Source organism: Rhinatrema bivittatum, chromosome 19, assembly GCF_901001135.1.
Source record: "Rhinatrema bivittatum chromosome 19, aRhiBiv1.1, whole genome shotgun sequence".
Taxonomy (NCBI): Eukaryota; Metazoa; Chordata; class Amphibia; order Gymnophiona; family Rhinatrematidae; genus Rhinatrema; species Rhinatrema bivittatum.
The window spans coordinates 41,758,065-41,774,261 of NC_042633.1; the positions used below are offsets into that span (position 1 = coordinate 41,758,065).

General features: G+C 59.6%; 1 protein-coding gene, 1 long non-coding RNA gene and 1 pseudogene across 2 annotated transcripts; 1 reads left to right on the forward strand and 2 right to left on the reverse strand.

The window, feature by feature from the left end:
- Positions 1–1,837: 1,837 nt before the first annotated feature.
- On the forward strand, positions 1,838–4,202 carry LOC115080785 (angiopoietin-like protein 8). Its single transcript, XM_029585192.1, has 4 exons — positions 1,838–2,072; positions 2,968–3,138; positions 3,247–3,357; positions 4,033–4,202. The coding sequence occupies exons 2-4, from the start codon at positions 2,983–2,985 to the stop codon at positions 4,051–4,053; spliced, it is 288 nt and encodes a 95-aa protein (XP_029441052.1). The 5' UTR covers positions 1,838–2,072; positions 2,968–2,982; the 3' UTR covers positions 4,054–4,202.
- A 585-nt stretch (positions 4,203–4,787) lies between these two features.
- On the reverse strand, positions 4,788–7,731 carry LOC115080406 (annotated as a pseudogene).
- A 728-nt stretch (positions 7,732–8,459) lies between these two features.
- Positions 8,460–15,804, reverse strand: LOC115081219. The gene is made up of 3 exons (XR_003853749.1): positions 15,579–15,804; positions 9,818–9,908; positions 8,460–8,469 (listed from the first exon to the last, which is right to left on the reverse strand). It is a non-coding gene; the product is annotated as an uncharacterized LOC115081219 (long non-coding RNA).
- Positions 15,805–16,197: the final 393 nt, after the last annotated feature.

Consider the following 16,197-nt stretch of genomic DNA (forward strand, 5'->3'; position numbering starts at 1 on the left):
TAAGGGAGAGAGAGACACATCAGCATTCCATCATCACCTCAGGAAGGGGAAAGACATCATTGGCATAAATCCCCATGCTGAGGTGACAGAAAGCCCTGTGCTAACAAAAAACACGCAACTCGGTCAGTACACACAGACAGGATGACCGGGTCACAAAGCAGCAGCACTAACCCTCCCTCCCCAGGCAAGGTCGTCTGCGAGCAGACAGGAACTTTGCACCCTTCGGAAAGCTCTTTCACTGGGAAGGGAGGAGTGGGACGCCAGCTCGCAGCTCTCCACTTTTACCCGTTTAAGATAAAAAAATACAAGTCACGTTTAGCTGTTTTACCATTCACGCAATCTATCGCTGCAGAGCCGCGAGGGAATCGGAGGCACGGGAGGCGCTGGTCCTTTCCAGATGATAGGGGGAAAATTACACAAAAGGACATCGGATCTGATCACCCCGGGGCCGTCCCCCACGCACAGAGCGCAGCCTGAGCTTCCTGGTCCGCTTCGATGCTTCACCAGTACAGAGGCCGACGTCGCACAGCGCAAAGGGTCTCGCAGAGCAGCCGGACGCACTCTGCACCTCATCCCGTTAGAGGCGCACGGCGGAAGAAAGCGGGCTATAGGGCCGTCAGAACCAACACAGCTTCGGGCTTTTAGGATTCGAAGGAAAAAAACACACGCAGGGAGCCATTTCATTTCCGGGGGGGGGGGGGGGGACGTCCCTGGCGACATCGCTACGTCCCGCCGCAGAGAGAAAGGGGCGGCGTTACCGTTCGCTTCCGTGCCCGCCTTCGGGATAAATTATCCAAGATTTCCAGAGAAAGGTCCGGGGCAAGCACCAGCAAAAAAAGCGAAAGCAAGACCCACAAGCCAGGGCGAGGCGGGCTGCCTGTCGCCGACGACGTCATCAGTGCGCAAGACGGCCGCCCCCGTGTCACAGCCGCAGCACAGAATCGGAGTCGCAGCCGTCTTTAGGGTGCAGGCACGGCCATCGGTTCTGGTCTGTTGTGGGAGGGGGGCAGTAGCAGCCGTGCCCGGAGAAGGCCCCGGCTCGTTATCTCATTACATAATCACACAGTCCCAGAGAAGCCGCAGGGGAGGGGGACAGAGGGCGGCTGAAATTAGGACACAGGGATGGGGCGATGAGCCTGGCACGGACGGAGGAGGAGGAGAAGTGGGAGGCAGCAGAAAGAAGGAATCCCCCTCCCCCCCCCCATTCACCCTTCTCTCCAGCTCCAGTGCATGGGGTTAATAATAACTCTGTGCATGTCAAGACCTCAGTTCTCACGCGGGATCAGGCCTCCTCAGACACACGGAGGCGGGTGCACGCCTGCAAGAAACGCCACACAGGCACACGGATATTATTCATGCTGCAAAAAGAGAGACTGCCAGAGGAGACCCGGGCAAAATGCAGAAACTTGCAGCCAGGCAGGATAATGTGACGGATGGGATACATTTATTAAAAAGAAAAAAAAAACAGAACTGGAAGGTTTGCACAGCACCTGATGGGCCCCTGACGCAACACTGCTGTCACCTGTTCCTTGCACAACGCCTTCCATCCAGCACAGAGCTCCAGCACCGCCGCGGCCGGCGAGTTAAAGATTTATCAGAAGAGGAGGAGTGGGACCCAAACATTGGAGAGCTGTGGGGATAAACAGCCCTCACACCCACCGCACCGCCCACACCCACCCCTCCACCACTCCCGGTAGCACCCGGAAGGGGCAGCGGAGAGAAGAGAGCACTCAGTTCCCGGGTGAGAGGACCCCCCGGAGCACGCCCGCCGCTCTCTTGCTGCTGGAAGGAAGCCATGCTGACCGCCTCCTCCTCCTGGCGCTGCCGGCCTCGCCCTGCCCGCTGCCCGCGCCGCGGGCAGGGCGCAGCAGGAGGAGGTGGACGTGCTGATCTACGGGGTGCTGCAGTTCAGCCAGGCGCTGCGGGAGAACCTCGAGGGCACGGCGGGCAAGATCCGGAGAGCGCTGCGCCGCCTGCAGGGCAGCAACCAGAGCCTGAGGGCCCTGGCCGGGGAGGCGCTGGGGGCCAGGCAGGCGGGGCGGCAGCTGAAGGCCGTCGTCAGCAGGCTGCAGGTGGGTGGCCGCCGGTCGGGCGTTTCCTTCAACGCGGAAGAGAGGAGAGAGAGAGAGGCGTCCCAGCAGAATAGGCTGCCCCTCCCAAAAAAAAAAAAAAAAAACCCCCAAACCAAAACAAAACACAAATAAATTGAAAAAAAAACCGCAGCTGTGCAAACCTTCCCAGACCCCATTCCAAGGGCAAAGGCTGTCCCTGAGGCTGATCCGGGCACCAGGGGAGAAAAAGGGTACAGACTGCCCCCCAGAGAGGCAGAAATCCATGGGGGTGAGGTCTGGTTCCCCTGGGGGGGGGGGGGGGGGGGGTCCACAGTTCCCCTTCCCTGGTAACATCTCCCCCGGGAGGGTCCGAGCATCTCCCCGCTCCGATTCTCGGGAAGGAGGCACCGGAGGGTCTGGCTGTCCCTTTGAGATGCTCGTGCCGTCCCTTCCCGGGCAGTGCTTTACAGAGAGAGAGAGAGAGGGTCCCGACCTGGGATTTGCTTTTTTTTTTGGGGGGGGGGGGGGGGAAATTTAACCCTCTGGGAGTTTCCTCTCAGCCCCTCCTGAGCCCGTTTCCCTTTGTTTTTGGATTGCGAATCAAAGTTTTGTATTTTTCCATAGCAAAAAAAAAAAAGCAACCGTCGCAGAATCTCAGGACCTCCTCCTGGGTGAACTGGGATTTGTGTTCTCTCTTCCTTTGGCAATCACTAAGAAAATAAAAAGCTCACATCTGCTGGCGGAAGCCGAGCAGGATCCTCGTCCCCAGCGAGGAATAAATCTGGATTATCTCTTCCTTGGCCTGGGCAGGGAGTGAAAGGTCGTGAGGAGCCTCAGACCAGGACAGGGGTCTGGAAATTCATGTTTCACTTTTCTCTGTGGTTTTTGTTTTTTTTCTATTTTAATACATAATCAGTCCGAGGAGACAGCGATGCGGCTGACATCTCTGGGCATCCACAGAGCGCTCCGGGGCGTGCTGGAAGGGCAGAGGAGCCTGCAGGAGCACGTGGGGAGGCTGGAGAGCCGGGTCGGCGGCCTGAGGTGGCGGCCAGCGGGGCAGGATCCCGACTGCCTGTCCGCCCTCAGAGTAAGAGCGCTCCCCCCCACCCCCCGGCAGCGTTAACTCCAGTCAGGTTAAGCCATTTCACCTCGGTGCAGGGAACTGATCAGTGCTGCCGGCTGTCTCACCTTGCAGGCCCGGGCGGAGCGGCAGGGCGTCACTCTCCGATACCTGAGGGCCACGGTCCGGCGGCAGCAGAGGCAGATGGAGCGGCAGAGAGCGCACCTGGCGCAGGTGAAGCAACAGGTGAGAGAGAGAGCGAGCCCCTGGCAGGAGGAGCGCACGCGAGCAGCCCAGGCCTGGCCATAAGGGCGCAGGAGCCTCCGGATACCGTACGGGGAGGCAGGGAATGGGGGGGGGACACGGGACTCCCAGAATCCCGAACGCCCGCCAACCGATCGCTTTGCTATTCCAACCGCGCCTCAAAAAAGCCAGGGGGAGAAACAGTTTTCTGGCCGAAATGTCTCTGCCATCAGGTGCTCCGTGCGTGGTCTTGTACCAAGCGGAGGTGGAGCTTCGATTGAGCTGAAACTCCGTTGCGCACACAGAGCGATCGGTAGGAGGAGAGGAACGGGAACCCTTGGTGGGAGCGGTGGGATTGGAATCCAGATCTGCAGATCTCACAGCCCAGGCCTTCCCACACCCGTCCCGGTGACTTTCCCAGCCGGCCAGGAGAGCCACGGTGAATAATCCAGACAGGCAGACACCCATTCCCATAACGGAGACTCTGTGTGCAAAATCTGAACTCCCACACATTCACTGGGAATATCCCAGAAACCTGAGTCAGCGGGAGAGATGCGGGGAAAGCCCTGCTCTGTCCCTATTTCACGCAGGCGAGCGTCCCGTCCCGCCCCCACCACCACCACACAGGCTGTTTTGTGCTCGATCTCTGCGATGCCGTTCTTCCTTCTCTGCTTTCAGATGGAGAGCCAGCAGATGTGAGGCGACGCGAGGATAACTCACGCTCACACCCAGCTACCAGCTCCCCCCACCACCCCACCACGCCACACGCTGCCTAAAACAAGCTGCAGAGGGCCGAGACGGCGAGCAATGAGCGTCGAGAGCATCAGAAGAGGGCCAGTGACTCTCCCCCACCCAGAGGGGCGCTGCCATGACCTCCAGGACCCACCCACGCGCACCTCCCTGCTATATATATTTCTCCAATGCCACACGGAAGAGCGTGGGCAGTGCTGGGCCCCGCGCACGGAGGACAAAAGCAGAGACACGGGGGGGAACTTTTGCACACTGTACGTGGGAAGGACGTGCACGGGTCTGGGAATGCGCCGGAGATGGGGGCAGAGAGTTAAATAAAAGCGTAAATTAACGTCTGCCGGGACGTGCGTGGCTGAGAGAGAGGGAGCTTTAACTCCTATACAGAACCGCAGTGCATCGCAGCTCTGTCCTCTCGCTGACAGGAAGGAGTCCGTGTCGTCCCCCCCCCCCAACACATCTCGCTCCCCGCCCCTGGCTACTGCACTGATGAGCGACAGCCCTGGAAAAGTGGAACAAGATCAAAGTGGCAAGCTATCCCCCCCCCCCCCCCATCTGTCCACCCCCAAGGGAGGGGACCAAGGAGACGACTAGAAAAATCAGAGACAATAAATCCCCTGCTCGCGGCGCTGAAGGAGTCGCCGGGCCGGGGGGGGGGGGGTTTTAGGGACCTGGCAGGAGCAGGATCCCGTCCCTGGGCCTCACCTGTAGCTGATGCAGGGGACGTAGACCTCCCGGGCGGGGAACTCCAGGATCTCCTTGGTGGGCCGGACTCGGGGGTCGGGGTAGGGTTTCACGTGCAGGAGCTGCGGGGACAGGCAGTAGTAGGGGGCTCTCGGGCGCCGGCGAGATATCGATTTTCAGCTGCGCTGCAAGAGAAAAAAAAAAAGACAGCAGGGAGGGGGTCAGCCGGGAGACGGCGCAACATGCGGGGGGCAACCAGGGGTCCCTCCCCGGCCCTCACCTGTGACCGGCCGCAGCCGCCGCAGGACGGAGGAAGGTCGCCGCATGTCTGCCAGGAACTTGTACAGGTCCTCGTCGCTCAGGCGATCCCCTTCCTGCAGAAAGGGCCAGAGAAGAGAGATAGAGAGAGAGAGAGGCTGCTGCAGGGGCCACGACAGCGGAGAGGGGAATGGGAGAGCGAGAGAGAGAGAGAGAGAGAGAGAGGGCTGGGAGAGGGGAATGGGGAGAGTGAGAGACACGGGGGGGGGTGACAGCATCAATGCGGTCCCAGGTGGGAGAAGCCTCTCCTCCTCCGGTACCTGCTTGAAGAAGTTGGTGACTGTGAGCGTGGCCGGCCGGAAGTGGTGAAGCTGCAGGCCTCGTCGCCCAGGCTCATGCGATCCAGCGTCTTCCTCTTCCGCTCGTTCCACGTCCCCTTCCGTTCTGCAAGCGAAAGCCGGGCGTCAAGAGCCGCATGCAACGCGTGGTACCTGTTTGCCCTGAAATGCCGAGACCTCCCTCGGGAATTTATTAACGCACGGCCTGGGCCAGGAAATGCAGGGGTCTCTCTCTCTCCCCCCCCCTTTGGCTGCCAGGACGCATGGAGAGCATTTTCCCGATTTTCAGTCCCTCGTGATAGGAGCAGGAGGCACCCACCTCACCCCCCCCCCCCAAGCAAGCGCCAACCCCATCGCACCGTGCAGACCCACCAGGGCGCCCGGATCCAAAATCCGGTACCAGACACGTTTACTGGGAAGAGGCTCGGGTGCAGGGGGCGACGTCCCTGAACCACGGCTGCGGGTGAGAAAGGCTCTGCCGCCGGGGGGGGGACCGAGCCCCGCTTCCTGCGCCAGGCTGTCCCCGTCCCCCCCCCCCCACCCTGCTGTTACCGCTCTCCGAGTCCGAGTCGCCCCTCTCCAGGCTGCCGGCGCTGCTGACGATGTTCATGAGGTGGATGGCGGTCCAGGCGAAGGGCATCCGGTACCTCCCCAGCCGGGCACAGAACTGCTCCGCCTGCCCCCGCAGCTTCTCCAGCTTCTCTCTGTTCTGAGGAGGAAGAGGAGGGAGGGAGGGCGGCTCACACTCACACTCAGCAGTGCATAAACCCGGACACCCCCCAGCCCTGAAACATAAAAATCCTCACCAGGGGGGGGGAGGTGGAGGGCGCCACACGCTGACACCAGCTGGAGGAGGAGGGTGGGGTCACTAATGGAGAGGGAAAGGGGCCATTGCTTCACTTACTTTGCAAGCATCGGACTCCTTCAGCACCAGGTAGGGCTCACAGCACTCGCCGATGTCCCCCTGCTGCAGCACCTTCTCCAGCTGAGAGAGAGAGAAAGAGAGGAGAGAGGGAAGAGCGGGACCCCAGACTCGCTCCGGGGTGTTTCCAGGGCTGGGACCACCACCCCCCCCCCACACACACACACACGGGGCAGCGCCTTTCCACTGAAAGCGACGGTGGGCCCTACCTTAATCACCAGGAAGATCTCGGGCGAGGGGTAGCTGATGGAGAAGACGGCCGACCTGGCCAGCGTGGAGATGGCTGGGTGCGCGCCGTGGCCCTGCAGCATCCCTTTCACCGGCTCCGAGTTCAGGTCGAAGTAGAAATTCTCCGAAACCTGCAGGAAAAGGGGGAGAGAGAGACGCGTCACTGGCAGCTCGGGCCGAGGCGATAGAGAGAGGATTTTTACAGAACCTGCACCCCGAGCCTCCCAGGAACTTCGCCTTTTTCTTCTCTCGCATGTCGTACAGCGCCAGGATGCCGAAGATGGGCTCGATTTCTATCTCAAACCTGGGAAGGAGAAGAAAAAGGAGAGGCCACTAAAAAATAGTATAAACAGGCAGAGCCCCTAAAACTCTGCAAACAGAAGAAGAATCCAGCATTGCTGCTGGAGGGTGAAGGGATAGGAGAGGGAGGTTAGGGAAAGATTGGGGTAGTTTCTAGCTGTTTCATACGTTTGTCTGCTCGTAGATGTGCTAGAACACGATTGCTGGATTAAATAACCTCAGTGCTGTGCGCTTTTAAAAATGACTTTAACAAAGACATTAAAAAAAAAAACCACACAAAAACAAGAACAGCCTGGATCCTAAGTGAAAGAGCACTAGGGATAGTGCTACGGCCACCAGATACCCGGAGGGGCCTGCAGGCCACGGCACGGTCGCGCCTGCAACGACAGGCAGAAGCACTAATCGAGGCGACTTACTTCAGAGACAGGCACTTCCACCAGGATCCTCTGTCCAAATGTTTCTTTGGTGATTTCGGGCACGGAGCAGCGCTCCACTGCCTCATCCTGCAACACAGAGATGGAGGTGATCGTGTGAGAGAGTGCGCGAGAGAGTGCGCGAGAGAGTGCGCGAGGCCTTGCCCCGGGGGGGGGGGGGAGAGCGCCTCACCTCGTCGGGAGCCGGGAAGAGGGACATGATCTCCCGTGCCGGTTCTCCTTCCTCATCTCCCTGTTCCTGTAGTCCGGTTCTCCTCCATGGCCGCGGCCGCTCCAGCCAAGGCGGGGAGCAGGGAATCCGGTCGTGGAGTTCTTCATGTCGAAGATTGCTGGAGGCCCAGCTCCCCCGGGGCGTGTCGTCCAGGTGACACCGAGCGTCGCTTCACCTCGTTCCTGCCGGGAAAGGGCGCCCGGCATTAGCAGGGGACTGCCCTACTACTGAGCCCCGTAGCCCCGGCCACCCCATACTTCCCTCCCCCAGTCTCACCGAGTCGTCCTGGGCTCCCCCCTCTCCTCCGCGCTTCGTCCAGCTCGTACGGCCTGCCGCGCCAGCCCCTTCTGACGGTCTCGCTGTTTCTCCGCCGTGTGCGGGCCGTACATGGGGCTCAGACCCTGGTACCTGGGGGAGGGAAGCTGCAGAGTCAGCGGTACGAGGGGGTGGGGCACGCGCATCTCGCGCCCACCCCCCCATCCCGTCCCCTTGCCACCTACTTCCTCCGAATGGTGACCCAGTCATCGGTGTAGACCTGCAGAGCGTCTCTCACCCGAGCGTCCCAGTTTCCTACGGGAGAAAGCCACAGGCAGCGATCACGAGAAAGCGCGTGCGGGGGGGGGGGGGGGTGGGGGGTGGGGGGGAATGAACGCGGGGGACGTGCGTTTGCGCGAGAAGCACGGCTGGCGTTTTTTTTTTCTGATTTCCCCACACGAGAAACTCCTGAGCCAGCAGAGATTAAAAAAAAAGAGAGAGATACTCAGACGACGAGCGATAACCGCTCAGCTCGGGCGCAACGCCAAGAGGCGCCCTACCCTTCCTCGGGGATGTCCCGGCTCCAGGGTTCGGCTCTCCCGTGGGCTCGTGTTCACCTCGATGTCATCGGCGGGGAACTCCATCACCTCCCGGAGATGGCCCGGCTCGGCGCGGCGGGTTGAGCGTCCAGGTAATCTTCGAAGGTCCACGGGCTCCACCACCTCAGTAGAGCGGGACCTGCGGGCAGCAGCGCGCGGGGTGAGGACCTACACTCAGCCCCCACCATCTCCCCCTTCCTTAGGTAATCCTAAGGGACCCGCAGGCAGCAGCGAGATGGGCATTCGGGACTATGGAGCGCTCAGGGCAGCTCCCGAGGCAGGGTGCCCGGGCAAACAGAAGACAGAACTGCCCCAGGGGGATGGGGGGAAGGATTTCAGCACCGTCAGTCCCTGCTAGTTAACTGGCAAAGGATGAGGCATCCCCCCTTCTTCCCCCCCTACCCCCCCCCCCCCCAAGACAAAACCCAGCGGCAAGGAGTAAATTAGAGCGTTTAAGTCGACTTTGTTCTCTTTCCTTCAAAGTTATCCCCTGGGAGCAGCGGTGGGGGCGAGCGCGTCCCCGGCGACATCACGTACACAGGGAAACGCGCCACGATGCTGTGACGTCACGGGGGAGAGCGTGTCCCAGGTCACGGGAGGGTAAAACCCACACAGAATAAGGGGTGCGGTCCTCTTCAGCTCACCCAGCACCCCCCCCCCCCCCCCAGACACAGCCCGTCAGGCAGGGCAGCTGTAAGGAGAAAGGCATCCAGACACCCCGCACACAGGTTGCAACAGCCCGAAACCCCGCCGCCCTCGCAAACCAGCAACTGGCACCCAAACAGCAATTAGCTCATGTTTCTTTGTCTTCTGTCGCTGCAGCCGATCCAGCTGTGCCGGCAGCTGGAAGGAGCACCCAGGCCTCAGAGGGTGGTTCCTCCCCGCGCACACACACACACACACACACCCCCCCCCCCCAAACCTCCATCAGATCCTGCTCCCGGGCACCATAGTCCCAGCCCTGCTTTCATACTGGGTGACAGGGGAAAGGGGCTTGGCAATCACTTCTGGTTAATCCCACGACGCAGCCGTAGCCTCCCCAGGACAGGCCACAAGAACACAAGGCAGCAGATTGCCCCGGGGATTTCAGAAAAGGTGGGGGGTTTTATTATCCCATTCCCAGTTTTTATTTATTGTGTGGGTGGGGGTAAGCGTGACCTTGCATCTCGGACAGGGGGGTGAGGCGTGGGCCAAGACCAGCAAGCTAGCCAAGTTTAAGCTCTCCAACACCAGCACCCCGTAACCTCTGACCCGAAGCTCTGTCCCGTCCCCGCCACTCACTCATCGGCCAAACAATGCAGGGAGTCCGGGCAGCCAAGGTGTAAAAGGAAGCTGCAGTTTAAAATAAGGCACTCGGGACTTTTAAGAAAGGGTCCCTGCTCAAGCTTCCTCCGAGCCAGCGCACAGTGCGCAACAGACGAGTCACGCAGACCCACGGCGTGCCCGAAGCTGACCGGGTTTTCAGGGCCTGGGGGGCTCGCACTCACCAGCTGCTGGCAGCCTCCCCTCTTCTTGGACAGCTGCGGCGAGCCACCATACTCCCGGGACACTTGCTTTCTCACTTCAGCTGCCACGGTCCTGGGACGGAGACAGAATTTATTTACTAACTAAAATAAATAAATAAACTTACAGACCTCCTACCTTCAATCCTAAGCGGTCAGAGAAGGAGACGGCCTGCAGGGGACGGAGTTAAAGGGTCCCAGTCCACAGCAGCCTGAAGGCAGGGATAGAGAGGGGGAGGGACGGGACCTACATGCTCTGGGATTCACCACCACCTGCTGTGGTGTAGCTGATTAATCTGACAGTAAGGTCCGAATGGACTGGGCCGGCCGTGGCTTAGCCTAGTCCCTGTAAAACGCTCTCATGTACAAAAGACTCCTGCAAACAGCACCGTCCCGTCGCGGGGCTCGCCTGCTCCCGGAACAGCCGCTGGTGCCACCCTGTGTAAAGCGGAGGCTGTCGTCCCCTGGCCTAGGATTCTGGGGACAGGAGGCACAGCCTGCAAGCACTGTGTGTGTGTGTGTGTGTGTGTGGGGGGGGGGGGGGGCTGGCATCACCTTCCAGACCCCAGTACCATCAACACCTTCCCAATCCACCCGCTTAAGTAAGCGACCTAAGGCGGGTAAGCTCTTTGGGGAAGGGAGGCCCGCTTAACGGATGTATGGCCGAGCACCGGGACTGGAGTCATCACTCTCACTGTCCTGCCTGCTCAAGGATGGGAGTGGGGAGAACACAGCCCCCTCCCTGCCCAGATTCCCTAATCTTGTGCCGTTAATGAGACGAGGGCAGGCAGTGCCTTACGCACCACACGGAGCACTAGGTTTCCTCTCATGGGACCTCTCTCTTCCCAAATCCTCTGCCTTCCCATGCCTGCTGCCAATCCTACCAGCTGCTAACTAACATCCCCCTTTAACCCACCCAATGTGGTTTGCAAGCCAAGTAACACAGGGGGGGGTTGGACATAGAGCACCACTACCCCCTCCCCCCCCCCGAGCAGGGGGCAGAGCCAGCCAGCTGCTGGCCTGTGTTCAGAAAGCGCCAGGAACAGAGATTTGCCTATTGTGTAACAAGATGACACCCGATCTACCACCACACAACCCCGGGGGGACCCTGCAAACAAAAAGGGGTCTAACTCCCGTGACACAAGGCCCAGCGTAGAAATGCGATGCCCAGGCGTGTGTGCGCCCACTCTGCGACTCCCAGTTTAAATCAATGCCATTCACTCATTAAAAAACTCACTTTTTTTTTTTTTTTTTTTTTTACACACCACATCCTGCAGGGAGAGGACAGCGTAGGAAGCGCAAGCTGTGTTCTTCCTGCAGTCGACTTATTCTCACATAAGCAGCTGATAGTGACAGACTTTCACTCTCATAGCCATGCTGCATTAGTTTGCAAAAAAAATCCTGGTTCCACTCCAGTGTCCTTAATAGAGAGGTGTCGCGTTAGCCTATCAGAAGGAGCTCTCCACAGCTGAAGGTCACAGGAGGACAGCAGCATCTCTAGCTAGCGAGAGACAATGGCTCCGTCGGCGTGAGCCTCTGCTCCCAAGGGCTGCACGTCTCCAACAACCTACTACTGAGCACCCCCCCCTCCGGCAGCCTGTGCCGCAGACCAGCGACTTCTCCTCAGGTCCTGAATTCACGGTTTGAAACCATCCAGCTGGGGGGGGGGGGGGGGCACTCAGCCTCCAACAGAAATCCAGATTTCCAAAAGGAAGGATCTCCAAACTCTGCTCTTCACTTTCGAAAGCCAGCAGAGACGGCACGCGCCCTCCGGGTTCCAGTCATACTCCCCCCGAGTGCCTGGGAGGATCGCTGTCCCTTCGGGTACCTGTGCTGCGTTCACTCTCTGGTAACCGCAGTCTCCTCGCCCCCGAGGTCTCTCCCCAGCCGTAATTCGGACCTCCAGCGCGCGGCGCGAGAGCAGAGAGGAGAGGAGGTTTCCCCAGCTCTGCCCCACCATCTCTCTCCTGGGAAACGCAACCGTGAGCGCCAGAGAATTCCTATTTTCTATTTGCATTTCCCCCCCCCCCCCCTACCCTCTCACTCCCCCCAAGGATTGCTCGGAGCGGCTTGCAACGGGATTAAAGATATGATACATGATGTACAAAATACAAAACTATTCCCATGTACTCGTGAGTCAGACAGATAAGAGACGGAGCTCGGCACTTCCACGCGAGAAGCCTCAACTCACTGCCAAGCCACTGATCTCATCCCTGGAAGAGGGAAAACCCAACCCAGAGGCCAAAAACCAGCTCCCAATCCCAGGAAGGCTCCGTGCATGTGAAGAAGTACTGGGGGCTATGGCCATCCCGATCCCTCCCTGATGAGAGCTGGATGAGAAGGCATAAGGCTGCACATGATGGCTCCCTGAGGAGAGCTGGAAGGAAGGGCAATAAGGGGAAGGCACGTCCGAGAGCTCAGGTGACCGCAGCGCTTCCCTGTATTATTATTCAGGGGGTGGGGGGAAAGTGCTGGGATTCTGCATGGGCAGATGGTGGAGACTTCTGGAAGCAGAGCAGTTAAGAGCAGCTGCTGATACGAACTCCCCACGCAGCAGTGGGCAGAGCTATTTATCACCATGCCCGGCCCGCGACCCTCAACCGCAGCACAAAGTCATACCCGGAGGGCAGCAGCTGGGACTGGGACACCTCCCGGGACAAAGCCAGCTGTGCTTTTAATCCTGAGGAGATCGAGAAGGGGAGGTAAAGCTGGAAGGATTGGAAACAAAGAGGAGAGAGAATCCGGCCCCAATGCTCATTAAAGACCAGGACAGATGCAGTAAACGTGGCTGTGCACGAGGCGTTCATCGCAGGCCTGCTCCTGCACACGCAGCCTCCCGCTCCCGTGCCACGTCCGCGCACAGTTTCTCCCACGCTCCCATAAAAGCCACTGCTGAGAGAAAACTGGGCGAGGGGACCGGAAACAGAGGGACAAGCGGTCCGGGCAGTAGCGGGGCCCGTCCGCCCATGCAGGGGATTCAGAGCCATCTCCGAGGGTGCCCGGCCGAGGCAAGAGCACAGCCTGCCCCACGCCAGCGACCTTCAACCTATTTCCGCGGTCATTCGCCCTCCCCGCCAAGACAGCGAGCTCCTCGGGACAGGGGGCTCATTTTACTCCTGGACCCCCATTTCTGCCGCAACATCGGATAAAGCAATAAAAAACACACAACACACGCGCTAAGCCTGGGAGTCTATTTTTACTGTGCAGTAACTGCGTAAAACAAGAAGTGACTTTTACCGGCCAAGGACAGAGACACAAAAGCCAGAAGTGACGGCACTGGGAAAGGATCTCGGCTTCAATACTGAGCAAGACCTTTTTATTTAACTACTAGACCTTTTTATTTAACTACAAAGAGAAGGAAACCCATAACAGAGTGTCAGGCTGAGATTATGATGTTTCAGAAAACACCCGAGAGGCCACGTTTAGCCATAAACAGCGAGAGATGCACCTAGAGCTCCCTGCCAGCGAAAGACGGATGGAGGAAAACCTTCACTCATTCTCTGAGGTTTCTCTCTTCCGGCTGAACCCACTGCATTTACCCCGATTCCTCCCATCCTCAGTCAGAGCCGCACACCGACCAGCAGCCGAGAGCTCACTCAAATCGTTCAAACACAGAATAAGGGCACCTCCGCCAGGCTGGCCAGCTGATCTCATCTTTTCAGGACAGGTTGAAGGGGGGGAATCTGTCGTTCCGGCTGCTTTTCCATGCAGCCTCTGATAAAAAAAAAACCTCGCTTCCAGAGACAGATCTTCGGAGCGCTGCTAACAGGGAACCACGCGAGACGGCGGCGGAAAATCAGCAACACTGCCGAGGATGTGCCTCAGCTGCCAGTTAAGAGAGAGTGTGCCCGCCTGTAGGGCATCACTTCTTATCCGGATCAGTTACTGCCCTCCGGCATTTCAGGCAGGTAGGTGCACGGGCTCTCGCGTCCAGATTCCAGTTCAGCCCCTGTAACAATCCAAACCGGCGAGGCCACTGCCCAGAACATCTGATCATCTGGATCTCTTCCCATCACCACCGAGCTGCTTGTACCAGCCTGGCTACCCCGTGGCCTGCAGCATCACTCGCTCGCGCTCTTCTTCATTTGCTCCTCGTTTCTCGCTGGACAGAAAAGCATTCGAGAAATGAAATCGAGCAGGTTTCCACTCAGAACTAACTATTGTACCATGCAACCACAGCCGCTGCTGCTTTGTCAAAAACTCCTTAACTTGTCAAACCCATCACAAGCAAACTCGGTCAGCCCCTAGGGGCCACAGGGGTAACATCAGCAGACCCCCATCACGCCACTATTAAAAGTACTGCCAGCAGGGCCACTCAGGGGGATGGGAGGGAGGTACAACGGCTATGGGTATCACCTCCAGCCAGCAAACTTCTTTTTCCACATCGAGATGTTGGCAGGATTTTCAGCAAACAGGACCCCCCCCCCGAAATCCCTGGTACCCGTGAGATTTAATAGGCAAGCCACAGCAACCCCACTGCCTGTGCCCAGCAGCAAGAAAGGGGCAGGGCTGGCTCTGCAGGGAACATGGCTGCATCTTGGGCGTGTGCTGGGGGCAGGGTTCACCTGTGCGCTCCAAGCACCTGTCGCTCACAGGGGATCCATCCACCCCCGATCACAGCTTTTACTGCCTTAAGACCTCTCTCTCTCTCGCCCCTTGTCACCGTCTGTGCCCCCGCACCCGATGTAGCGAAAGGAAAGGATTAAGACCTCATTCTCACACTCTGGGCAGCCGACAGGGCTCCTGGACTCGCAGTTCAGAAAGGCAGACGCTGCAGTCACATGGGGGAGGCAGAAACAGAAAACCAGATATTCCTGTCTGATTCCCTGGCTTGGCAGGCAGGGCACGGCCTAACACCAGGCCATCCCCGCTTCCAGTCCTGGTTCACGAATGCCACTCTGCTCTGCTGGCCCCGCTGCATCTGTTTCAGGCACTGCCAGGGTCAGGGATATGAAAGTGAAAGGGGGAGGGCAGACTAAGGAAATATTTCTTTACAGAAAGGGCAGTGGGACATGGAGCAGCTTTTCAGTGGGGGTGGTAGGGAGGAGAGCAGGATCTGAACTGAGGAAAGCATGGGAGGTGGGGGATAGGTCTGCACCTGCCAAAGGTTTACAGAGACCTGCAGGAGGGGAAGGGCTGAAGCCTGCTGCGAGCACTGGCTTAGTTCACACCTGGGCAGGTGCGAGAGGAGAGAGGAGAGAGGAGAGAGGAGAGAGGAGAGCCCCCCCCCCCCCCCCTCTGCCATTCCTGCATAATTCATTGCCGCCTGCCAGCCAGGGAGTCCCTTACTGCTGGGAGAGCGAGAGCCTCCAGGGGGTGCGGGGAGTGTCCGAGCTGCAGCCTCCCAAACTCCAGAGAGGAAGAGGATGTGAGAGAGAAAGGCCAGCGGCCAGGAGGGAAACAAAGGCAGGAAGCCGAGCTTCCCTCTCCCCACCCAATGCAACTGAGAAAAAAAAGAGGACGAAAAGCAGGAGCCAGAGGCTGCAGCCCGGGAGAGAAGGGAGGGTTTCACGGGCGGGAGGGAGGAGAGCTGCGTGGGGAAAGGGCTTGCAATCGGAGGGAGGGAGGGTGCTAGGCTCGCTCTCCCCATCGCCTCTGATCCCACTAGGAAAGAGGAAAGTCTCCGAGCAGAGTCCGGAGAAAGGGGGGTGAGAGGGTAGGGGGCGTTACTGCGCGCCCGGGGCATCGTTAATGCACCCGAACACCACCGAGTACGGGGGGGGGGGGGGGCAGGGTAGGCTCTCACCTGTTGATTTTGTGCGCGAAGGCCCTGCGCTCGGTGCCTGCGGCGGCCATGACCCGAGCAGTGCCCGTTCCCCCCTCCGGGCGACCGTCAAAACGCCGCCGCTGCTCCTGCCCTCCTATCCCGCGTCTGCCCCGTGCTCGCCTCCAGCCGCTTCCGGCTCAACCGGCGCTCCGCCCCCTGACACGCCCACAGGACCACGCTCGTTTACCCGAAGCGCCCAGCGCCCCGCCCCCATGACACGCCCACAGGACCAGGCTCGTTTACCCGAAGCGCCCAGCGCTCCGCCCCCTGACACGCCCACAGGACCACGCTCGTTTACCCGAAGCGCCCAGCGCCCCGCCCCCTGACACGCCCACAGGACCTCGCTCTTTTACCCGAAGCGCCCAGCGCCCCGCCCCCCAGCTCCGCCTTGGTCACGCCCACAGCAGCCGTCCGCTGTACCCGGATCGCTCAGCGCCTCGTCCTTAGCTCCGCCCCGTCCCCGCCCAATCCGAGGCTCCCCCGCCGGCGGCTGCAGGCGAAGGCCAAGCACCAAGGGGAGGAGGAAGCGCATCTCCGGCCCACGCGGCGCCCTTCCTCTGTACACAGCACTGCACCACACAGTGTGCACAGCTGCCCG

Coding starts and splice junctions, on each gene's coding strand:
- LOC115080785 (XM_029585192.1), top strand. CDS start 2,983: ATGCGGCTGACATCTCTGGGCATCCACAGAGCGCTCCGGGGCGTGCTG. Junction 3,139..3,246: donor ACTGCCTGTCCGCCCTCAGA/GTAAGAGCGCTC, acceptor CTCACCTTGCAG/GCCCGGGCGGAGCGGCAGGG. Junction 3,358..4,032: donor TGGCGCAGGTGAAGCAACAG/GTGAGAGAGAGA, acceptor CTCTGCTTTCAG/ATGGAGAGCCAGCAGATGTG.